The 25,975-nt window shown below is 40.5% G+C and overlaps 1 protein-coding gene and 1 long non-coding RNA gene across 5 annotated transcripts in view; one reads left to right on the top strand and one right to left on the bottom strand.

Moving 5' to 3' along the window:
• Positions 1-25,975, bottom strand: part of chchd6b (coiled-coil-helix-coiled-coil-helix domain containing 6b) — a 63,970-nt gene that overhangs the window by 26,082 nt on the left and 11,913 nt on the right. For 2 of the 4 annotated variants that reach the window (XM_038695512.1, XM_038695511.1), the window contains exons 5-6: positions 13,625-13,708; positions 6,456-6,526 (exon numbers count right to left, since the gene is read on the bottom strand). In XM_038695512.1, coding sequence (XP_038551440.1) covers positions 6,456-6,526; positions 13,625-13,708 — 155 coding nt within the window. The remainder of the gene's footprint in view (positions 1-6,455; positions 6,527-13,624; positions 13,709-25,975) is intronic. The other 2 variants (XM_038695514.1, XM_038695513.1) reach the window with 1 other exon arrangement.
• LOC119885469 lies at positions 1,261-2,038 on the top strand. Its single transcript, XR_005441345.1, has 2 exons — positions 1,261-1,460; positions 1,568-2,038. It is a non-coding gene; the product is annotated as an uncharacterized LOC119885469 (long non-coding RNA).

Below are 25,975 nucleotides of genomic sequence, written 5' to 3'. Positions count from 1 at the left end.
TACAGATTTAGTTCATAAAGCCGGTGAAGGTCTCAGAAGCTAAGATTATTCTGGTAGTCATAATAATCACTTATCCTACCTTTGCTAAGCAATGCAGCACACTTAAATCCTAAACTCACATGTGACAATATGAAAACGCCCAGGAACTTAGCTAAGTTTAATCTCAACTCCACCAAAAGTCTCTGTCTCAAATGGGAATAGCAATCAAAAACAACTAAAAGCCATGGACTGCAGACAGACAGAACTCCGCCCGTATCTTCATACGCTGACAGCTGAAGTGCTGAAGGGAGATAGGAATGTAGGAGAACAATTCGCACTCTGTTAGCCTGGCTGATTGATCCCCACCAAACTCACTTTGTGGGAGTATAGGGAGAGAGAGATGGGAGGGGATAAGGAGAGTGTTTCATTAAAACAGGTGACATGCAGGAACAAGATAAGGGGCACATGTGCACGTGTGTTTGTGTGTGACATCTCATCGCTGATAACTTTTCAATCAGGAGACCTTGCGGTTGGACGACTCACTCGTGGGTGTGGGTGACGTGGGGTGAGACATGCTCTTTGGGGCATTTCGCTGCTATCAGCTTCCATCGCTAGCCCTTTTTTTATCGTCAACAATTTCAATTCCAGTTTTGTCATTTAATTTGTGAGGTCCTTTTCTTTAAACTTCACTTTTCTTTTGAAACAACTGTGTAGCTTTCAAATCCATAGAGCACAAAGAGAAATACAACATCGGAACACATTATTTTTGCACAATAAAACACACAGTTGTCACATTAATCTCTTACTTTGGCTCTCATAGAGGACCACTGTATTATATACAACATGATGCCTGTTACACTGCTTGGCAAAATGAGCGTTAGGTAGCCCTGTTGCCCTTGTCCTTTGTGCCAATATGTAAATCGCTACATGAAATTGTTAAATACTTATGTTTCCATTAGCTGTCTTTACAGGTGATATGCCAGTTTGATTGCTGTTTTTCTGTTATGGTTTTGCTATATCGTATTTTTGGTTTTATTTATCCATCGCCATGTGTTTACTCACTCCCTGTCTCTGCATTTTTCCCCTATTCTCTGTCATATGTTTTCTCCTTGTCATGATTCGTTCGTTCATTGTTTCCTGTTTTATTTTGAAGTCGTTCTCCCCCTGGTGTTGTTGTCTTGTTTTTCTTCCTGTCAGTGTTGATCTTCTAAGTTTTTTCACCTGCGTCTCGTCGTCTTTAGTCCACCTGTGTGTATTTAAGAGGTTGTCTGTCTGTCACTCTTTGCGGGCCATTGCTCATACCATAGTACATACCAGCGTCTCAACCTGTGTTTCCTCAGATGTCTCGTTTCCTGCTTAGTCCCACGTGTCTCTCAGTGTTATGTGGATTACACCCTATTGTTTGGATATATGGACTCTCACCTGTTTAACTGTTTGGATTACTGTTTTAACATTTTTGGACTGCCAACTTCACCACACCTGTAAGTTTCACCTTATTATTACTTCACCTATTATTATTATTTTTAATAAATCACGTTAATCATACCTCCTCATACATGTCTACGTTTGGGCCTGTTTCTCGTGTCAGAGTGATGGCTGACAGATTCCTGTCTCTGCATGCTGTGACTGTCAAATAAAAAGAGGCAAAACACCAAAAGATGTCTTCACGACCCAAACCAAATAGACCCAAGGACTAAATGGACCCAATTCAAAATGTGGTTGACCCGGACGGACTCAAACAGAGAACACAAACACTGGCAGCAGCAGTATGATGGGCCACCAATTAGCAAGCAGCAAAGGTCAAAAAGAGTAATGGGACATCATTTTCGCTACACCGCACACTCTGTCTTGGGTCGGACCTCGGTTACCAAGAATCACGTGGACCTGTGAAGACAGCTAACGCTTAAACCAGTTCCAGTCAAGTCTTGTATTTTTACTTTTACTGTAATGGAAAACAGACGTAATCTAATTCTTATATAAATGACTTTTCACATAAACATAATAAAGGTTTAATGCAGCAGTGGTGACATATTTGCCAGTGCTGCCGTTGTCGATGGAATGTAGTTTTCTCTCCTGTCTACTGTAGCTGCACAGACCAAATCTGACCTGTCTGTCCTGTGTGTGTGTAGGTGTTTCTTAATATATACTGCATAGAGGCAGTCAAAGAGATGTACACAGAGGCAGAGTGTGTAAGTGACTGCAGCCTTCTGTCTTAATGGTAAATCTCTGTTGGACCACAGATCAGACAGGTCTTGTCACACTTAATGACTAGCAGTCTACTACTGTGGGGCACAGAGATCCTTACTGTTAGCTACCTGTCTTTTTCACTAATTGGACACGCTACCCACATACACACTAGAATAGACACATATACAGAATAAAGTAGACATAACAAACCCACACGAAAGCAGGCTTTTAACTACAAACTGTCAGCAGTTACTTCATGGTGAATCCTCACACAGACATCCACCTGAGGTTCACTTAGGTTCTGTCTTTGCTAACACTTTGAGGGGAAACAGGTTTTTTTTTTAAGAGGATTAATGGATTCTTAGATCTTAAGGTAAGCTCAGCTGAAATGTTGTGGGTCTCTTAGGTGAAGTATTTTGGGGGAATATGGTAGTCTGATACCCCAAGGCAAGGCTAATGGATGAACTTCTCTAAAATGCCCCATGTAGTTGGGCAAGGCAAGTAGAAAATGGCACTAGATAACATTTTACCACTAACTATGTCCCTACTTGGGGACAATATTTTAGAGAGTGTGACCTGTCCAACATAGGAAAAGAGAGGCAATATCCCAGGGGGCTTCCGTCCTGTTGCCCTCCTATCAACAAAGTACCCTCCTCAGGTGTGTGAGGCAGCTTTTTGCACTCAAACTATTTACTATTATAATATTTTTCTTTTAACCTGACTTTAAGCTTAGGCTCACACCATCTCTTCTTCTTTTTTCACACCCTCAAAAAAAACCCCACAAAGACAAAAGTTTCAAGGACAGCAAATATAGGGAGGCAAGGTTATAACCATGGGCAGAGAAATAACAAGAGGGTGAGATAAATAGATAAATGATTTCAGAATTAAGAAAATTAAAAAATATAAGAGTGATTCTGAACTGGAGACAGAGACAGATACAAAGACAGAAGAAAAAGACATACTGTAGCTACATGATGTGTTGGACTGTGCTGCAGCCCCCCCACCCCACTGCTCCCCCTCTCTTCAGCAGTGGGTAAATAGAATAATTACTGGGTGGTCAGTGTAGTGTGAAATGACAGCGTGACCACGGCACAATGAAACGTTGCCCAAATGCTGACAGAACATGACGAGCACATGGCTGCCTGAATACAAAATGTGCCTGTATGTGTGGCAGAGATAGAAAAGGGAAGAGGGGGAGCGAAAGTTTGTGTGCACGAGTGTGTGTGTGTGTGTGTGTGTGAGCACACGCACTTAAAAATAACGAGCAACACATTGTGGCGGGACAAAATGCTCTTCTTTCGGAAAACTCGTGCTGAATTGATCTTCTAACCTCTTCCATGCAGCTATGGACAATAGCGAATCCTTACTAATGTAATCATTTGGACAAAATTTTGGACTTGAATTGTATGCTGTTAAATTCAATGGACCAGGTGCATGAAAATGGCAGTGTCGTGGATGAGGTCACTGCCCATCATACAGTGCAAAGATAGCAAAAAAAGACCAAGCATCTACTTTTTCTCCCTGCTGTTTCCAAGGAATGCACTAGACTGTGTGCTACTGCACTACTGACTTAATAATAACCTTCATACATTTGCTTCTAGGACAGCTACCTTTTTATATTTTTCCTTTGTATGACAGTTTAAATAACAGAGAGGGGGATGCCATGCCACTGAAGTCCTTATAGATTTGAAGGTTGTCTTTTCAGGGTACAGCACCTAAACTCACAAAGCCTAGTCATGCAAAGTAACAAACTGCAACACTGTAAACTGTGACTTTTTATCATTTCCCACCTTGTTAGGAAATGACAGTGATATTGATGCTAGTGATATTGTAGGGAAGTTGCTTAGAATTCAATTACGCCTATCACATCAACAAACCCTTTCATTACTTGACCCACAAATGTACCTTCATTATTCAATGGAAAGGTCTCAGACTAATCAACTTAAGTTAAGAGGAGGAAGAAAAAGGTGTTTCATCAATCAGGATTAATCATTTCAGACACTGCTACTAAAATATCAATGCAAAACTTATTACTCAAACCAATATTACATGATGACTGTTTTGTTTGTTGTGTACTAGGTGGATCTCATGAGGCTTGGATACCTTTAACACTGCTGGCAGCAGAGGGAAAATAGGTGGCTCCAACATTATGACTTTTACCGGTTTTGTCTTGGTGGTGTTTAAGAGTAGTTCAGGTTTTAAAGGTGCATAGTAAGACATAAGCACAAGGGCAGAAAAGCAAAGGCTTTATGTGTTAATGAAAACCAAAAGGTGAGGAGTGAGCATGTGAGAATCACAGTTAAAAATAAAAGATCTGAATTAATTAGCCATCTTTCATCGGTTTTGTGATAATCATTGTCATGCATGCGGGAAAAGGGAATACAAACGGCTTTCTGACTAAATTGGATTCACAGAGCTCTTTGGCTCTCTCCCCTTCCAAAATGGGGTGAGAATAGGTGTTATAGTGGGGCGTAAATTGGCAAGGCCCACACACTCTGGCACTGCCAGTATGGCAGTGGTTCAGTGTTGAATGAAGCTGACATGCTTTTAGACAACAGGTGAGGTCTGAACTCCATCCCAGAGGAGCATCTCAGCTTCTTGTGAAATCCTGATCTTTCTGTTTTCCTACCAGCAGAATGGGGCTCTATTATAATACGCACTGGACAGAGTGGCAAGAGTCCCAATTTGCCACAAGAATGTATCCATTATTGTACAAATATATACATAAAAATCTAGCGCCCATTCACAGACGAGAATGCATAGTCCAAACCCGTAAAGCAGCTTTACACAATTCAAGTTGTCTCTCTGTGCACTGGGAAGAACACAGTGGAATAAAAACAATGACAATGATATATTTATATCATATATTTAACAATCTTCCCTTATCAAATAAAGCAAGAAAAAGAAAGCAGTAGACTTAAACAGAAACACGGGGAGTACTTCATCTGTTAGGCAATCATAGCTTCATTTTCTCAGAATGAATGAAAAAAACATGTGTTAAGATAGGTGAAACTAGATTGGTGCACGTAGTTAATATACTTGGAGAGAACACCAAACAGCACTGGGTGAGTATATAAGTAAGTAAGTATTTAAACTCTCATGCTGTGATAGACGTCAGCAGGATTTAACTTATCATTCATTTCGAGAGGAAAATGGTGAGCACTGATATGTTAATATGAGAACTTTGTCACAACACTTTTATATGGGAAACGAGAAGTGATAATAGTAAATTATCACCTGGCCTCATCACTGTATGTGTGGAAAACAATGTTTTGACTGTCAGGCAGCTACATATTAACAATATGCTAACATTGCAAACAGCCTTCACACGCAGGTCTCTGCCCGCATCTGCTTTCTGACAACTCTGTGGACATCCTGCTAGTCAGAGCTGGTTTCTTTTTGTTATCCACTGAGCTGGGGTTTTTTTCTTACTTGGCATACAACGGGCCTGCTTCACTATGTGCGGAGAAATGTTCTTCTATTGCGCACAAAATAAGTGTGCAGGCAAAATTATGTGAGTCATGACACGTGCGCATCCGACAATTTTGTTCTTACCACCATGTCTATGTTAGTGAATCAGAATCAGACAATTGACAGGTGCGCACAATTTGCAATCAGCATTCTGCCACTCCTCCAAATACATTTACCTAGAGGTGTTTTACATAGGAAGTTGTAGTAAGAGAGAAGCATGTCCCCTCAATTAAAAAAAGCAAAAGAATTTCACAACCGAAGAAAGTGAAACAATAGTGTGGCCAAAATGTGGTGGCCAGAAAAGGCACGTTACCGGTATATTACACATCATAGGCCACGTCAATGAAAACAATGAAAACCAAAACTGTTACATTTCAATGTGGACATTTTCATTTACTCCACTTTAAGCTAGGACTGGGACATTCTCTGAGGCACAATTTCATGCTTATTAAATACATTTGGCCAATGCATTAGTAAAAAAATTAAAAGGTGTGTGTTTACATTTATTAAGATAGCTGTGCCTTCATCATTTGTGTGTACGCATGGTCTGAGGCAGTTCTAAATTTGTTTGCAGAGTACAATCAAATTCAGCTAAGATATTATTATAGAATATTACAGTTTGTGAATGAGGCCCAAAGTCTTAGATTTTGCCAAGATATGTAGGGCTTACATAGAGAAAAACTCTATTTACTTTAGTGTATTCAGTAACATGCCTTAGCCGATGATAGGCTCATAAAAAAATAACAGCACTGACGCAGTTAAGTACCAACAATGCGATGAGTATACTGAATGGTCCATTCCACAGAAAATGTATTTACCGTATGTGAGCCTCAGCTTTTGTAGCTGCCTCGTTGTACTGTTCAGCCGTCTGCTTGTAGTTGTCAAGGTTCTGGAGGCAAAGAGGCAGAGAGGGAAAGAAAGGTGAGAATCGATTCAGGCATATGTTACAGCTCTGCAGAAGTTCTACTTCACTTTCTAGTTTGAATATAAAGTGGGCTGCTCAGGCATATGCTGCCTTTAATGATGAGGCACCTTGTTCTCTGGCTCCAATTTTCAAAACATAAAAAAGAAGACAAACTATGTTAAAGTCCTCAAATCAAGTCCCATGAATTAGAGCTTAACAGCTTGCATTATCTACATACTATTACCACAGTAACAACAATTTTTTTTAGCTTCAATTCAATCTCTAATAAGCCAACGATGATAAGCAAAATGCATAAAGCATCGGAAATGTCACATTCGTTAAATTAGTGACCTTTGAATTTTACAGCGCTGCTTACAAATCTCAATGCTGATGGCCTGCTGGTACTTCATAATGTTTTATTTCATGCGAAAAACAGTGGCATTTAAACAGCAATTACTTCACAGATGGAGCCCATGCCTAGAGGGCAAGGTCACATACAGCACACCTCTACTGGAGTAATCAGTGGTCAGAGTGTAAACTACTCGGCATCATGTCAGAGCTGCACACAAGGTGATACACTGACGTGTCAAGAGTTTAAGAAGTTTAAATAAAAAAAGGTGTGTATTTTCCAGCCACAGTATTGAGAGTATGTTTAAAATAATTTGCTCTGTAAGATAAATTATCACATTACAGGCTTTGCGTCAAAACATATGAAATACAGTTTGTCTAGAAAGCCCCAAACACAAACCAAATCTCTCTCACCAACCTCTCATACACATTCACTGCGCAGTAATCACAATTTTAAACCAATAACAGCAGTGCTCACGCTTTTACTTAATTATTCCCTATATTCCCAATAGATGGGAAGATAGGAGAGGAAGATAATTGAAGTGACTGAGTAGGGAACGAGATGGGATCAAACACAAACCTCCTCCACAATCCCTAGCCCTCTACTCCTTCAGGGCCCCCTAGTCATTTTCATATCTCATTTTTGACGCTGATCCGCAGACATGCCTCTCCTGATCTGAATGTCTGGTGCTGGAAAAGACTCAAGTAATGTCAAAGGCATATTTTTTCCTTAATCCTATCTGCAAGTATTCACCACAATGTAATAATCTGCCCCTCTATCCTTTTCTTTCCTGCTCATTAAAAGACAGTAAAATATAAGTCATAAGTCTTCTGAAGGAGGAGAGGGTATTTTGCCCTAGCACAATCAGTAGTGTTGAAGTATCCGCTAGTCAGTTTCAATTATCACGGAAACTCTTGCAGTTGATTGAAGAAATATGCCATTTTAAGAGTTGTTATTTCTGTAAGTGGACTTAACAACAAGTTATATAACAGTGTTGATCTCTTTCACATTTTTGTGGTAATTTTTCTGGCTTTGGTGCAGAAAGATGGCCTCATTCTTGATTATGCCTACAAAGTTTGGAGTGGCGAGATTGCTTCTCCAACTGGGGAACAGAGAATTAGCAAGACACCTATTTAAATTCTTGAATTCAGAAATGTGGGCAGCAATTCAGAGACCTGGAACCAGGCTAGAGACAACATACAGTAGAAGAGAAATTCATAAATGTATCCAACTACAGTTTACCTTTCTTATCTCATCTGAGTTTGTTTTGGCTCTCACATAATTCACAATGTGGAAATGCCAAACATTCAGAGGTGTAAGACTTTATCCCTGCCAGTTATGTCTCCTAGCTGTGTTATATTGGATTTTCCAGGACAGGACTCAGGATTAGGCTCCTGTTGCTGCTAAATCTCTCCATTGCTAATGTGTGGACTAGAGCCCTTTTCATACATAGTTCCCAGTAAATTACTGGGATTACCGTTCAGGCACCGCTAGTGATTTTCACTACTCACAAATGCAGCTTCATTCAGGAACATTTCAGCCTCGCGCCTTTTCACATATGCCATGGCAGTGCTGGAATAGATGGAGCAAGGGACATTGTAGCGGCAATGCAAAACCTATGGATGTCAACAGCAATAAAACTCAACAGAAGGTGAAGATGGGGTATCTCATAGATCTCATTATTTTCAGAAACATTCAGAGCGAGGATTTGTTTTCGGTGCTCTTGTAATGTAAAACCGTACCCAAGTCGCAGATTCAAATACGTGAATGCGTATTTTGTCTGATGGACTTAACCCTTTATGTGCTTGTCTCTGCAGTGTTACTACTTTCATTCACAACACCGGCATAAAGGCATTTCCCTGATAAGTTACTAGGACCTGAGGCGAGAAACTGGAGGAACAGATGTCCCACAGATGTGCAGAAAATGTTCCTGAACAAAGATGGTTAGACTGCTTGTGTGAAAGGGGTTTAGGCTACAATACCACACCTCAACAGTGGGTAAGGACAGCAAGTACACTTGATCTCAGCATTATGTACCTCTGGAATCGATGACACTGTGAGACCTAAGGACCCCTTATCAGATCGCTGATTAATATACCAAGCATTTAACATTACCAATAAATAGCTTAATTTGAAAGTGCTGGAAACCAAGCCCTGGAATCGTGAACATTAAACAGAGATTAAGTCTCACTTCATGTTGGAGAGTTAGCTCATGTGTTGGCTGGCTCCCTGGGAATATGTGGTAAGAAGTTAGCCACATGTTAGCGACTTAGCCTTTAGCCTAAAGTCAAGGGCTCAGTGGTTACCCTCAATAGAGGAAAGCGGAGCTGAAACTTGAAAGTCTGTAGTTGCCTTGTGGGAAATCCAGTGTTTGAGCGAAGATAAAAAAGGCTCCACAAGGGCTTAGACCCATGGGTGTCTCAGATTATGCAGGACATAGGGAGTAGGGCACCAGGAATGGAAGCAGCAAGCAGATGGTTTAAAGGTAAAGCGAACTTCTCACTGATGATAGGTGTATCATACCGTGGCTCTGCCTTTAGGGTTTGGAAGGGTCGGGCAGTGGCTGATACAGTGCCTCCCAGTCGGAAGAAGATAAAACAAATGAATACATTAATGGTGGGAAGCCAGTGAGGAATATTCTCTTTTCCAGTTCCTGCATCCCAACCCTTTTTCTAGCTTGTACCCTACCAAAGAGAGAGTTAGCTACAGGAAGGAATATTGTAAAAAAAAAAAGGAATTGGTTGATGTGTGTGAAAAGGTAAAAAAAACAAACACAGTTACAACCTTAAAATAACATCATCTGGTTTGGAATTACAAACTGCAACTTCATTGTAAACATTGTCTAAAATAGATTAAATTAGATGACATAGATTTAAATATAGATAAATAGATAGATTATACCCTATGTGACAGATGCTCTTCTCCGTATTGTATGCAGCACTTCTCCATAATGATAAAATCATAGAATTCCGGTAATTTAATGATATGCATTGGAGACAAATGTTTTATTGGTGAAATTGACCCTATTGCCTGAAATCCGTGCTTTGGACCTTGTTGCCTAGTTTGGTAAAACTTGGTCACTAAAAATATTCTCTCTGCCATGACCCAAGTCCAACACAAACTTCGTGCTCTGGAGAGATTCACATTTCCCGTTCTGCCCAAAGCAGCTTGTCTCTCTCTTACATACTAAGTAAAAGTCAAACAATTCTAGGTTTTTTGTCCATGTAGATTTACAAAATTGGCAGTTTGATGGTTATGGGAGACATGTTGTACCAGAAGTTAGTGATATAACTATCATGTCTCTGGTCTTGCTAATAGAGCAAGAGAATATGAGGAAACTGATGAGAATGGAAGTGTTGTGTTTGAACTGGTAGCTTATCCAGTTGAAATGTTGGGGGACCGCAAGGCTGTGTGTTGTTTTTGTGTGTATCAACATGTTTTTTGGTGTCTGTTGACAGAACAGACCCAAAGCAACAGCCCCAGCTCAGCTCTCATGACACCAGAGAAGTGGCAGCATTATCACTGGCACACACACTCTGAGCTCTTCCCAGTCATTTGCACCCGTGGGGACAAAAGCCCAATGTGGAAAGACAGAAAGGGGGGGGGGGGGGTGATAACCCTCAATGAGGGAAAGCAAGGTTTTGGGGGTGTTGGAAAGACTCGTGAAAGGGATTAGTGTCGGTGCATGTGTGCTGCGTGTGTTTGTGTGTGTGTAAGCTTGCATACATGCAGGTGTGTGACTAAATCGGTGTTTGTACGTGAATGCTGGTGTTCAGATGATCCTTGCATGCACACGCGTCTGAACACCCTCCAGCAGCTGTGGATTGAGATGGGCTGATGTCAGGTTTTTTAGAGAGGGGTTGTTTCACGCTCCACGCTTGGACGAAGGCGGATTAATTTTGGCTTTTTTTTCTCTGAGACAGCAGTCACCAAGTCGGGGGGGGGGATTAAAAGAGGTGAATTTTAAACTGAGACTTGTTTACAGAGTCACAGGGTATGTTGCCACAGGGAGACAGATATACTCCACCTGTACATTGGGAAGAGATTAGGGAGGCATCGACAAATAAACGAGAGAGAGAGAGAGAGAGAGAGTGAGGAGGATTGGGAGAAGAGGAGAGGATGTACTGGTATGTTTGGAGGGTGTTTCACTCTTGGGATGTCTTTCCGTGTGTGAACCTGTATTTGTGTGTGGAAGAGGGGGAATGCAAAGCTGTACAGTCGATTGGCCACTCTATCACAATTACTTCTGAAGCGACAGCATACACACCAACCTGTCACAATAAACATACACACACACACACACACACACACACACACACACACACACACACGACTGTTTTCATCGTCAGTAGGCAGTAGTGGACTCAAACAGCATCCACAGCCTTTAAACAAACACAATAGTCTGTTATTGTCATTCATCCCTTAGGCAAACTGGGCACCAGAGTGTGTTTGTATGTGTTTTCATACAGGTAATCAACCACACACACACACACACACACACACACACACACACAGTTATTAGCTGTGGGGCTGCTGCTAAGCCAGAGTAAAATGTTGATTCAGAAGAAGATCACACACCAATTACAAGTGGATTCGTCTTCTAATCTGGCTGCTCTTACCTTTGGCTTAAATCTCTGCCTCAGATCATCAACACATGCAAACAGCACAAATGCATGAGTGTGTGTTTGTGCGTGTGTGTTTTTTGTACAAAAAAACAAAGAACTGCAAACGCTTCGCCCTCTGAGATCATCTGAAGAATAAAAAGCACAGACTGATATTCATTCTTGGTATGGTATGACAATGTTATTCATCCCCTTTAAATCTCTGCTTTGCATTAACAGGTTCTAACACAATAGCGATGGCCCTGACAGAGCAATGTAAAGCTGCCTTCACATGCTTGGATCATAATTTATGTAAAAAGTAAGTAAATTGTGTTTGGGTATTTATGTATATGACCTGTGTCAGCCACAATTCCAATTTTAAGAGGCCATTTATTTCAGCCCAACTTGTATTTGGCCACAGGTATGAGAGAGTGAAAGGAAGAAAAATAGGCATAGCAAAGGAAAAAGGGGCATGAAAGGAGGCCTGGATGAATGGAGTGCTAGATTGGAAAATGAAGGAAGAGAAGGACGCCAGCTCAGGGCGCCAGCTCAGGATAGACTTTCTGTTTAATGCACAGTCCATATAGCCTCTTTATCTCTCGCTCTCAGTCCCCCCCTTTCTCACTCCCTCATCCGCATGCAGGTCAGCTGTAAGCAAGTGAGGGGTGGAAAAAAGCGATAGAAAAAGCAACTGCTGCGGCGAGCAGAGAAAGATAGAGCATCCTCCACTCTTCTGCCAATCAGTCTCTTCCGTCAAGCATTGCAGCGTGTGCTGCTTGCCGCACGGTGTGCAGGGGCCCTTCTATTTAACTTGGCTATGTAAAAGGTTTTCTCAGAGGCCTAAAGGAGGTGAGTGCCAGCAACTAGATAAGGTCCCCCGTCTGCCTGATGGGCCCTGCTGGACGGAGGGAGAGACGGGGAGAGGGGCGAAGGGGGAGTCAAGTCCCAAAGAGTGTCAACTGAATACTGGAGGGAGAGTTGTGGGTGTGCTGTGAGAGGGGAGTGTGTATGTGTGTCTACCTGTACCTTTTTTTTACTTAACCTACATTCTTTGTTGATCGTTTTTCAGTGTGCTTGTCATCTGTGTTCTGATAGTTTTCTGTGCTTTCTTTACTTCCCTTGCACTGTGTAATTTTACTCTTGTCCTTCCTCCTCTTTCTACTCTTGTTCTTTCTAGCCTCTATCCATCCCTAAGAGCACAAAGCAGTTTTTCCCCTGCCCAAAAATCATACAATCGTCAACCATGCTCCTTACAGTCTTTTAATAAATCTGCCCAAGTTTACTCTGTAAGCAAGAAACATTTACCACTGTGCTTGTGCCTTTTACAGGGTGCAAAATATCAACAACGCATTAGTGCTCAGGTGGAGGGAACACCAGTCATAATTTCTTAAAAGCACCCAACAAACGGCTTTTATTTTTTCTATTTTTTGAAAAGACCACGGGGTTGCTGGCAAAAGGACATAGTGATGAGAAAAGCACAGAACATTTGATTAGACATCCGAAAGCTCTCTGAGAGAGACAGCGCTACGAAACCTCTCTTGAGTGCTGGTCCATCAACAGTGCGTCGTGACTCTTATCTGCCTGGTGAAACTTTCAATTCATTTACATTTACATTTTGACATTGGTATGTGGGCTTGACATTTCAAAGATAGGGAAGAGTGTCTTGTGTCTCAACAAGATTTTACTCTCCAAGGAGAGTGAGTAATACGTCACTTTAAGACTTGTTTTGATATTCCTGATGTGTTAAGACTTCTTTTCAGTGAAAGCCTGCAGGATGCTTTTATCTCGTTAGTGAGGTCTCCTGTTATACATGTCAAAATTTTAAAGTGCTAGTATCTCGCTTTCTAAACCCCCACAAAATAACTCCAAAGAAATTATGGAAGAAGATGCACAGTCTCATTGCTTTACATAAGGTAATGTCTGCACTTCTATCATTTCACACAGCATGGTCTCAACGTTTGGGGACCATCAATATAACAAAAATTATTTTGATCAAACATGTTGGAAGGCAATTAATGTAATGCAACTAATGGACACATTTAGGGAAACCTGTTTATAGAAAAAGCCTTTCAGATGGATTCCGGATATTTCCTTTTAATGTTAATGCTTATAAGATGAAGAAATGGCCCTTACCCTTTTCTCTAGTATTTCTAGTTGCTCTTTATAGAAGCTGGAGATGCTGGCCAGTTCCTTCTCCTTCCTCTCCAGTTGTTTGGCCTGTGAAAGAGGAAGAGAGAGTAGAAGAAGAAAAGAAGACAATAAAATGGCAGAATATGAAGAATAGCTGTTGGAGAAGTTCTTTATATTGATACATAACAATTTACTACACTGATTTGACCTGGGTAGGCTTGCGTAAATATTCAATTCTGACTGCCGGGTAAATAAAGAGGAGAAGGAAATCAATCCAGGCACTAATTAAAATTTTTAATTTGGCAATTCTTTAATTGACATAGTTACTAAGTGGGCAAAATGATGCTAAAGGTAATTGGCTAAAACAACACATTTGCTGATGAGCACACATGGGACACCAGCCAGAGGTGACTGATGAGGAGAGAAGAAACAACTAGTGTGGTTTCTGATAAATAGAAAAATAGAACCTCAAAGACGATGAATACTCATCTCACCTATGATAAAAATATTATTCAAAGTATCAATCAACTCGACTTCAAACTGTAGTAAAAATCAACCACCACTCACACAAAAACGTTAATTAAAATAAAATCAATCACAAATCAAATTACTATACTTTACTGCATGCTACATTTTACATGACCCTTTTGCCATAGCAGTTACTGGAACTATCTACGATCTATTACTGTGTAATCATGAAATAAGCACGCAATTGAGCTACTGTGTCAGCTCAAGCACTACCACATATGTACAGTACAGACGCATACCGTATTTTTTGCATATGCAAGCAAAATGCACACTAAGCTACGAGGAAGATTAGACACATCTTTTCTGCTGCAGTGAGCAAACAAAACATAAAACAGTTTCTGCTAACAACGGGTTAATGGCACTGACATTTTAGGCGACCATAGTAAAAATGATTATACCCTCCCCAAGTCTGTGCGTGGACAGAGCATCAAATTGCAGGTTCGTGTTTTTCAAAGCATTATTTTTGTAACTTTTCACCTCATACATCCACTACTCCATGGATACATCAAAAATCTATGATGTTTCATGGAGATCTATAATATTTTGAATAGTACATCACATCTAAACCTAGTAAAACACAAAAGAATAGCTATTTAATAGCGGGTCAATGTAATGTAACAAGACTTACAAAACTACCCAGGAAGCATGTGACTTTTACAGCGGCGACTGGAGCTTACATGGCGATGCTGGCGTTAGGATGAGGTGAAGCGCTTTAATATGCCTGCTGAGCCAAGCTTTGACAGACAGCAAGATGGCAGATTGGCTGTAGGAAGACCCATAGTTTGGGCCATGGCCATAGCAGCATGCAAGCAGAGGAAGACAGGAGGCAGACGTCAAAGATATGTGAAACTGTAATAACAAGTTGCCAGTTCAGCTGGAAGTCAGAAAGATACGTGCACTAGGGATTTTAAATTAAAGATTCACTTTTGAGGAAAGATTCACTACAAGATGTTTAAAGATGAGTTTCGTGATGGACCAAATTGTTTTAACAGCATGAGGCTTCACAGTGTGTCAGTGTCATTATGCAATTTCATAAAGTGGAATGAAAAGGGATTATTTTACGATAAATATTAATTAAAATAACAGAGACAGAAAAAGACTATGGACGAGCTATTGCAGAGCCGCAGAAAGAAGAGAGAGGGATAGTCAAAGGAGATGTGCACTGTCAAGACATCAGTGTAGGTGACTGACAAGCAAAGCACTGTGCCGTGATCCTTTACCATGCCATCAGCTCAATGTTTACACTCGCTGTGCTTTACTAATCCAACTATAATAATAATAATAATCTTAATTTAGATGTCTCAATCGCAATATTGCAATGAAGATTTCCTCTTGGAACATAAATGCAGCATGCACGTATCCATTTTGCATGAACAGTCACAGAGTGATGTATTTTGCAATAAATAAATTAGTGCAGTAAATCTATTTTCAGAAAACATACCATATACTGTATTCAAACTGACCAGTTTGAGCTAACTCAAACTGAACTGAATGGCAGTGAGCTGAATTAAACTGATACAATGAAAACCCTGTGGACTGGTTTAGGATCTTGGTGTTTACACGCATCTGGCAGAAGTTTCGTCATGCTGTGGAAAGTATGCAGCGGATCAAAGAAGGCCCTCAGCAGCTGTAAATCTGAATCACATATGTCTAAAATGCATAAAAGGATAAGCAGCGTGCACATAGAGTACACAAGATGGTTGAAATCTCTTCAGCATGTTCAAGGAGGGTTAAATCAAGGGCAACTGGACTATGTTGAAGATACTTGAAGACGCTTCTTCTGAACTGAAGAAGCCTCTCGGATGAAAGGCGAAACGGGCTTCTTCAGTTCGGAGTATCTTCAACCTAGTCCAGTTGCCCTTAATTTTAACCTTCCTTGGACGGCTGAGAACCTTCACAGACTCTTCAACGTGCACACACTTGATCTGAAGAGGTTTACATATATTTGCCTTTTAGACCGATTTCAAATCTCCCATATCTTAGCAAAATAGAAAATCTAGTTTTTAATAAGATCAGTACCATTTTGTATATTCAGTCCTGTTTTAGGACACATCACAGCACACAGATAGACCTGCAAAGTACTGGATGATAACAGGACAAATCATGACAATAACAAGTCTTCAGTTCTGGTACTAACTGACTTAAATGCTGTCTTTGATACTGTAGACCACCAGATCCTTTTAGATAGATTAACCAAGCATGTTGGCCTTTCTGGAAATGTTTTTAACTGGTATACCTCATATCTTTGCGGAAGAAAATCTTATGTATCTATAGATGACCACTCCTCCAAACATTATTGGTTTACCTGTGGGGTCCCACAAGGATCAATATTAGGACAATTTCTTTTTGATGTGTACATGCTACCCCCGGGCAGTGGCAGGACGAATGGCAAGTCTTTCCGCAGCTAAACCTCCAAACAAAATACACTAGTATCCAACCCAAGCCGGGAAGCAAACAATCTAAGAGTGATTTATTCTGAATTTTTTTTTTTATCTAGGCTCATGTGCAGGGTGTCACAAAAATAGCATTTTATCATTTGAAGAACATATCGAAAGTAAGGCCATTTCTCTCTGTGAGCAACGCAGAGAGAGAGATGCACACTTTTATAACTAGCAAGCTAGACTAATTTGTCAGCTACGATTAATTCAAAATTCTGCTGCACCAGTGCTGACTAAGACCAAAAGGAGAGCACACATTATGCCTGCTTTAAAGTAATTACACTAGTTACCTGAATTTAAAATGTTTAAACTTTTATTAGTTTATAATGGCCTTGCACCAGACTACCTAATGCTTTTGGTTTATGTACTAGGATGGCCCCTTAGATCCTCCGGTTCTTGTTTTTTTAGCTGTACCACAAAGCAGAAAAAAAACATTTCGTGATGCTGCTTTCAGCCATTACCCTCCAAGCCACTATAAAAGCCTTCTAGAGGATCAGAGAGGGGCTGAAAATATTGATTATTTTAAATGCAAACCTAAAACCTATCTATTTTGTCTGTCTTTTATGTAGTGTTTGATAATGTTATGGTTTAAATTTTATTTACTATCATCATTACTGTTTATTTTATTCTATTTTGTTCTATCACCGTTTTACTGTTTTACCATAATGAATTCGTTTTTTTTTAGTTTATTTGTATTGGGATTTTTATTGCTTGTATTATCTTTTATTATTTATCTTAACTTTTAGTATCTTTTATTGTTGTCTAAGTCAACTTTTTTTTTTCTTGGTTGTTTTGGTGTGCATTAGTCTCTGAATCCGTTTTTTCAATCTTGTGCTTGTATTGCATTTGATTTGTTTCAAAGGTGCTATATAAATAAAGTGTGATTGATTGACTGATTGCATATTAAAATGATTATCAATCAGCGCCAGGACACTCACAAACACATATTGTTTTTTGTGAAGCTGTGCTACAGCAGTATGAACATGATATGGTGCATGAACACAATGAAGCTGGCAGGGAGTGAGGCAGCAATGGGGCATGGATTTATGCAGCATTACAAAAAGAAAGTGTGTTGTTACAAACATACACCCAGGCCCACACACACATACAGTGTTATGGCATGGTGTAATGGGGACTGATTGCTGTACCAGGTTTTGCATTAGTGAGTGTGATATAGATCAGATGGAGCAACAGCGTCTTCCCTGTATGATCTGCTGATCTTCTGTGCTCTTTGCTGACACACACACACACACACACACATACACACCCACACATCCACACTCACTAACAAACAGATTGACATTACATTTATTGTAATCCATCCTAATCTTATCCTAAGTTAACACGCACATGCATCCCAAAAGACCACATGTGCAAATCCCTATACTGTGCTCACTGCACTTTTCCTTTCTACAGCGGCTGTTTGATGCTTAAGGGCTGTGTGTGTGTGTGTGTGTGTGTGTGTGCATATGTGTGTAAAATCACCTCTGCAAGCAGCACAGATGATGTGTAATTTTCTAGCTGAATACCTCCCAAAGTGTTGTTGTGTGGAATGGTGGCGGCAGCGCACTCACAGCCTCGCTTTAATGCACAATGAAAACATGACATTTGAATAGAGAAGAGAGAGAGAGTGAAAGAGAGAGAGAAAAGACGAGGTAGAAAGAATGAGCAAGAAAAACTGAGTAAAAAAAAAAGGAGGCGGCAGCAATGGTAGTGTTGCTTACCCAGGCATCGAAATCTGCTGGCTAGGAGAGAGACAACGAAAAGGGGTTAGTGAGACGGTAGAGGGTATAAGGAAGGCACAGGGTTGGAAGAGATGGTGATAGAGCAAAGAGGAGAAGGATAAAAGAGAGGTATGAAAAGGAAAATAAAAAGGAAGGTGAAGTAAAGATGAATAAAGAAACAGCCAGAAATAAGACGGATAATGAGAGAACATGCAGCAGAGAGAAAGAGATAACTGACGAAGAAATAAGTGAACAAGGGAACAAGGAGGGAACAATGTTAGTACAGTTACAGAGTAATCAACACCATTATGTACAAGTTGCACATGTTAGGCTGATGACTACTTTTTATAAAACCTAATTTGCCAGATGTTGCAAGAGACCATTTTGGCCTCTAACAAGTCTCATAATGCATCCAACGTGTCCCAACATGCATTCTGTGACAAAGTAACTTATTAGTTTGCCAGGGTAATGAAACAATATATGAAATTGAACTCATTAATCTTTACATTGGTCATCCTGGTGGCACTGGTAGCTAAAACGTTTCCCATACTCAAGATGTTCTGGGTCTGGCATACGATCCTCACTGCATGTCAGCCTTCCATTAACACCCCCCGCCCGGTCCACCCATCTGTCTTGTTTCTCTTCAATGCCTTAAAGTGAAAGAAGATCTTTGATTCTCGCTGAGAAAGCAGTATTTGTAAAACATATGACTGGTTAGGTACTAACTGACACATGTTGGATTATATATACCCTAAGAAGAGAAGAGAAGAGAAGACGGTTTTATTCACCATTTCCTGACTTATCTGAGTGTTCCAACACTCAACACACAGCTTTTAAATGAGTAGCCAATACAGCCAGTGCTGGTTGCTTAACTAATTCATGCACTGACCACTTTGCTGAAAAGCTACAAATGAAAAATAAATCACTAAGCTATTACCTTGTATAAGGATATAAAGCAAACAAGTCTCAAGATAGTTGGCGCTTGTATTCCAGACTCTGCATTTGCATAAAGCCTAACAAAATATGAATTTTGTTTTCAAATCGCCGTTAAGCACATCTTCAAGCATTACGTTTGCAAAAAAATCCATGACACCCAAATGTTGAAATCAATAATTTTTAAATGTGTTTATTTATTATATTATAATGTTAGGTTTCAGCTTCCACATTAATATTTAAAAGGCAATTATGTTATACAGATGTGAGTTTAATGTTTATGTTGCAACTGCTCTTAGTAAGACCGAAAACTAGCAGCTGAACTTACTATGTGTTCTTTTTTTTATGATAAATCATAGACCTGTGATGCAGCTATAAAATATTATACAGCCTGACAGCATTACGCTAGACTACTTTATATTACAGCGCTTGTATCACCAAATCAAATAACGTTCTGTTTAAGTATATAACACACACAGGACACCGTATTTGGGTGCGTCTAGCCTTGCCCACTCAAACCAAGTGCTCCCCGTCCAGCTTTAGACACAGAACAGAAAGGGATAGATTAGAGCAGTGGGTGGCTCTAATGTTGCCATGCCTCATAAAAACACCATTCAGTTAAATGAGGTGAACTCACAAACCCAGTTGCTGCAGAATGTGTGTGTGTGTGTGTGTTGGGTAATGTGTGTAACGGATACAGCCGATGCCATCTGTTTAACCTCCCTGCTCTTCGGTGGCAGACCCTAAACTGAGAGTGACTGTGACTGTGTGTGTGTGGACCCCCACGGAGTGCTCACAGGAGTGTGGAGGTCCCATTTCCATAGATGATAGACTTTAAAAGTGAGGTGAAGGGGCTTGTTGTTATACAGATGCAGACAAAATACACACCCAAGCAGTTAGGTTCAGTCCATGGGCCATAGCGGACAATGGCATTTCAGGTACATCCACTCATTGTTTTGCGGCTCTGAGCTCCCTGGTGACCAGCAGTCAGCAGCCTCAGTCTGGATCAACTGAGCTAGCAAAAAACTAGGCAAAGTGACCCAAATAGACAAAGGTTCATTATTCCCCAGATTTTTACCAAGATAAAGGTTGTAAATTTAGTGTGAATTTAGAGTGAATTTTTTTCAGCTTCTAAAGGGGGATGCGTCAGAAAAAGTTTGACAACCACTGGTCTCAAAGCAGCCGCCATTCTTCAGAAGTGCTAGTAGGATGGTCAAATAGCTCCGATCATTTCTGTAACTTTCTGAAACCAACAATCCGACATTCGCAACCAGATTCTGCTGTGATTGGTCAGCTGTGCAGAGGTGACAAAGGAGCCAGGGTTTGAACCTCCCTCTAAAGCTCTCTTTTTCCCCCCCCCATTCTTGAAACAACTATTTCTGTCACTTTTCATGTGAACAACCAAGTGCAACACTACGAATGCCTTCCAGGAGACTGTCTAAAAATGTTATCCTCATGTCTAACCAATGTTGCTCTCTACAATGGCCGGCTTTTCCTCTCTACCTTCCAGTGAGGCCGTTTGGAACAAATACAATCTAAAATCTATCAAATCTGTCAAAAAATTACTTTTAGAGAAACTGCGTTATTTCATGACAACGAATAGGAGCTAAAGTTGAGTGTGTGTGTGTGTGTGTGTGTGTGTGGGAGTGAAACGGAAAAACTGACACGATGTGACAGGATGAGACCTTCTGGTCTCTAACACCACCTCACATGGCGAAGTACGCTTCCTTGGAAATCAATTATGTAAATACTGAATTATGCAAATGATACATTTGAATAAATCTATGTGTTTGGGGAGAAAAGACTTTGGTGTGGTTTACTACTTTACTCAGGAGAGAGAGAGAGAGGGAGAGAGAGAGATGAGGAAAGAAGGATTAGGCTGGAGAATGTCACTGGCAGACAGACATTTTGTGCAGTCAACCTCCTGATCTGGCTTTTTAATTAGGGAGAAAGAGGGAAAGACAGAAATACAGACAGAGAGGACAAAACACAAGCTAATTCACCGACAGCTTTCTTCCTGTTACATCTCTATGGGAATAAGTACGCTCCGGACATTCATCATGTGTGCCAGTAATAAATGCCATTGGCACAGCTGAGTGCTTTCACCCCAGCTCGTTTGGTTGATGCTGATGCTTAGTTAAAACGTGTGTGGATTTGCCCTCAAAAGGCATATTGAAAACACACACACACACACACACACACACACACACACACACACAAAATGGCATTCAATAATCTGTAGTATGTTGCTGTAATACATTTTTCTCTCGTGGCATAAACAATACTTTTTTCCACTGACTACGTAAATATAGGGAAATGCTGTCCCTTAAGAACTTCCTTTATAACTGAGTAACTGAAAATCACAAAGCTGTTCCTTATACCTTCAACATTCATATAATAATATCTCAGCACCAAATTTGTATCAACCAAATTTCATATCTACGATTCTTTGTTCATTGTTCCTCATAACCAACTTCTAAACCAAATTGTGGATAGAAATGGAGAAATAGATTTTCAGTGGTTACACTTAAAATAGCAGGTGTTTCAAAGTCAAGAAGTAGAATTCAAAAAGGGGGGGGGGGGGAATTATCTGAACTGTAACAATTTGTTAAGAAAATTCAGTCTATAAACAAAACGAACTGTTACTCAAGCGGGGGCATGCTAAGATATCTAAGGTATTTTGGTGCATGGTTACCAATTCACTGTACAGACAGCATGTATATGCAGTACTGTACTATACAGTCTCAGCAGCAAGTGAATCAGGGCATGTGCAGTTATGGCAAGCCCCGGGGATAAAACATAGCAGTCACTTCCTGCAAAGTAAGCTGCAAAATGTTACAATACTTGAGTAATCTTGTACCTCTGTTTAAGGCTGTAAGGCTTTTACTCTCATCACTGGCAGTTAGTTGTTAGTTAAGTTTCTGCCGGCACTACAGCAAACAGGGAAACAGAGCCTTTTTCAGATCTCGGCATCAGTTATTAACACATACAGTAAACTCCAAATGCAATCAAATTCATCTGCACGAATTATCATACTAACACATGTGGGTGATGTACACACTTCCATGGACCCACATAAGCATGAACACAGTATAGTAGAAATACCAGAGGCAGGAATTGGTTAGTCTAGCTGTTTGCTCATTAAATGTGTGTTCTCGTCACACAGCCGGGGGAGGTTAAATGAATTAACACTTAATCAGCCTGCTTTACCACCACAGACTGTCACAGAGACAGTGATAAAAAGGACCAAGCGATAGGAAGAGGACGCAGAAAGAGAGATGTCAGGAGGTACAGGTTTTGTGGGGAAGAGAATGAAGGATGGAGGAATTGAGAGAGATCATAGACTGTGTAAAACATGAACGTAGTCTCTATGACGTCACCCATATATTTCTGAAAAGTGATTGTGAAGCTCCGGATGTCGCCTTCTCAACAGTGCCTGTCTCGCCTACTCCCGGCTACTCCAAAAAAATGGGCAGAGGTGTCGTGTCGGTGCAGTTGAGGTTGGCCTAATGAATACTGGTTGCTCCAGCTAGCCACCTGTTACTCAAAGCGTTCACAATCTTAATTATGCATAACTTTAATATGATTTAAACGGGTTCTATAAAAATTCACTGCACGTACAGTTGTCGTGAACAGGAAATTTAGCTAGAGAGACCAAAAACATTTTTAGTACCGGGCTGTGAACAGTGAAGTTTGGCATTTTAACATGGGGGTGAATAGGGATTGGCTCGCTTTTGGAGCCATTATCAAGTGGCCATTCTAAGAACTGCAGGTTTTCGCACTTTATGCGGCATTCAGACCAAACGCAAATTTAATCCATGCAACGCTTTCCTCGCAGGGGTTTTATTGCTGGACAACTGCTGTGTTCACACATAACGCGATAACGCGAACAGACACAATGTCAGTGCTACAGCTGTATAAACCCAAAGTAAACATTTTGCTGATTAAATAGCAATAAACGGATCAAACTGATGCCAAAATAACTACAATATGATGCAGATTTGTTAAACATATGAATTCATGCTTTGTCAGCAAGAAAGCAGGAGAAAAACTTCTAAAATGTTTGTTTTCTGAATGGAGTTCGGATCGATCAGGGCTATGCTATGCTAACTTGGTCACAGTAAAGTACAACGATAGCTGGAATAAATTTACATACACATGTTTTCTGAACTCACCAGGTAGTTCAACCTCCTTGCTTTCTTTTCTCCCAGCAATGTCCAGTTTTGTCCGGTTTTTATATAAATATGAATTAGTGCCACACGATGCTAAGAACACTGGAACCAGATGTGCACGGCTGTAGCGCTGCTCCCTTATACTCTCCCCCAAGTTTAGCCAGAAGATTTCAATCACCCGCTCTTCCTGGCCCTCTCCACGCAACGCTCTGAAGCCGCCGGTGACGTACGGACAATCTCAACGCTGATAGGCTATCATGACTCAGCGTCATGCGACTTTCTTGCTTGAGTTGAAAATATTCAACTCATGCGGATTCCTTCGTGTCGCCAGCACCGCCCCCTTCACGTCGCTTCGTGTCTGAAAGCACCTTTAGCATTTTAGCTTCATTTCCAGCCCTGGACGTTGAAGGGACTAGGAAATGGGTAGTGGTGAGAGAGAAACAGCATTTTCTGTATTTTCATTTGCTCACTCTCACTTTTACTCCAATTTCTTCACATTTAGCCTAGAATTGTGATGACACTACTGAATTTGAAAAATACTATAGACAGGAATAGTTTGATCAGACTGGGATGAGGCTATTTTAACCATATTTTTTATAAACAGTCTATGATTTTAACCCACCAACAGGAACATGTCAAGAATCCAGAGATATTTTGGAGAACACTGCCTCAGTAATTTATTACTTTCAATGGAAATATAACAAAGATAAATATAAGAAGGTTTATGTGTCCAACAGCACACTATGTAAGATAAAACAATAGAATATTGCATACAACAAGCAGAAACACAAAACTTGATTAGTTAACATTTTTGAATCTACCAACATGCACTAATACAAAGCAAAGGTAAAATGTGTTTAAAACAAATTGTTATGTATTTCATATTTGTTCTGAAACCATGCTTTCCTTACAAATACATACGTCAGTTGTTAACACGAGATATAATTCCACATGTGAAACACAGACTATATTTTCGAAGCGTTTAATTCTAAAATAAATAAAATTCAGTATCATAAGATCAGACATAAGATCTGTGACATTAGTGTCCACTGCATTCATTTTTGACTGAGATAAATGCAACTTATGAACAAATTGCTTAGAGGATGAGAAATCTTAATTAAAATCAATGTTAATCTTAAATTAAAAAACCTTTGACACACACTTTGATTGTTTACATTTCACATTTATTCATTTAGCTTGTTCCAAGAGAAATTATTATTCCCCTATATGAGAACAAGCATGTGGGAAACATTACATTTCCTCTGGATAATAAGTCTCGTCCAGCTGTCTCATTACATTGAGACTGCTCTCTGATGGGAGAGCTATTCCACTCCTACACATTTGTCCTTTGAACCAACAGGATTTGTGCTAGACGCCCCCCTTTCTGCTCTGCTCCGATCAAAATCTCCTCAGCCGGTGAGCGCTCCGCTCGTCAGCAATTACCGTGGCATGATGGGGGAGTGCTGTAAGTGTGCATGTATGTGTGTGAGTGCCAGCATGCACAAAGGGCTTAGCTGCTCTCACATGCCGAAAAGATGTCAAGTCTGTGATTACACTAGCTGATAACAAGTAGTTTAGCCGTGTGTGAATGTGTATGTCTGAAACACTGTTGTATCTTACATAGTTTCTATGAGGAAGACATTCAGGGTTTACTCATGTGTGAGTGCATATGTGCACCTTCACAGTATGTCACACTCGCAGGCTCAAAAGCCATTGCCATGGTGAAGGCTAATGTTCACCCACTCAGTCTCAACAAAAACCTCTCTCCCTCCACTGCCATACCTCAACTTGTTTTTCAATTCATTCTCTTTCTTTTTTTCCATTGATCCATCTTTCTCTTCTCTCCCCCTCCTCTGGATTCCTATACCCATTCTCTTCTACCTCTCCTCTCCCGACCCTCTGTCTTTGGCTAACAAGCAGTGTTGGCTATCTAGTCGGCTGGCTGTCGAACTCAGACATCTGAATCCATTACTGTATCACGCTCCAAATCTCTTCTCTCTGCCTTTCAGCTCCTATAGCCCGACCCTGTCCATGTTTCTCTTTCTCTGAGCTCTCTGGCCTAATGCTTCCATGTGCTTGCTGCCCTAGCTGCCGAATGCTGCCGTATATTGGAGAAAATGACTCTTCAGTCCTGTCTCACAGGTGGGTTGTGGGAAAAAGGTAGACGCTGGTGGAAAAATATTCAATGTGTGTATTGAATTGTATTAAATTAATGTACTATGTTGATGTCATATTTATTGGTATTGTTGCTACTGTGTGATATGCCTTGCTTCATAATCTGCAAACAGTGATGTTCTATCATCTGCTGAAAAACAACGGTTTCCTTGTTCTTATTTTAGAATTAGATTTGAAGCTGTCATCTTTGGTCAAAGGGAAAGGAAGGGGGATCCATCCAGATATTATTTTGGGATTGGCTGCATACAGCTGAACCAACATGCCCATCTGGTGCTAGAAAGCAAACACTCAAAGCAGCTGAGGTGATATGAATTGACAGACTGATGTAACCACAGGCTAGTTCACTGAGGAGGGACGACACATGGTGGGCAGTAACTTTGCATT

Source organism: Micropterus salmoides, unplaced genomic scaffold (genome assembly GCF_014851395.1).
Source record: "Micropterus salmoides isolate LMB-PRFRI ecotype aquatic unplaced genomic scaffold, ASM1485139v1 Ms_hic_scaffold_4, whole genome shotgun sequence".
NCBI classification, from domain to species: domain Eukaryota; kingdom Metazoa; phylum Chordata; class Actinopteri; order Centrarchiformes; family Centrarchidae; genus Micropterus; species Micropterus salmoides.
Note: the sequence above shows the minus strand (reverse complement) of the source record. Positions and strands in the feature narration are given on the sequence as shown.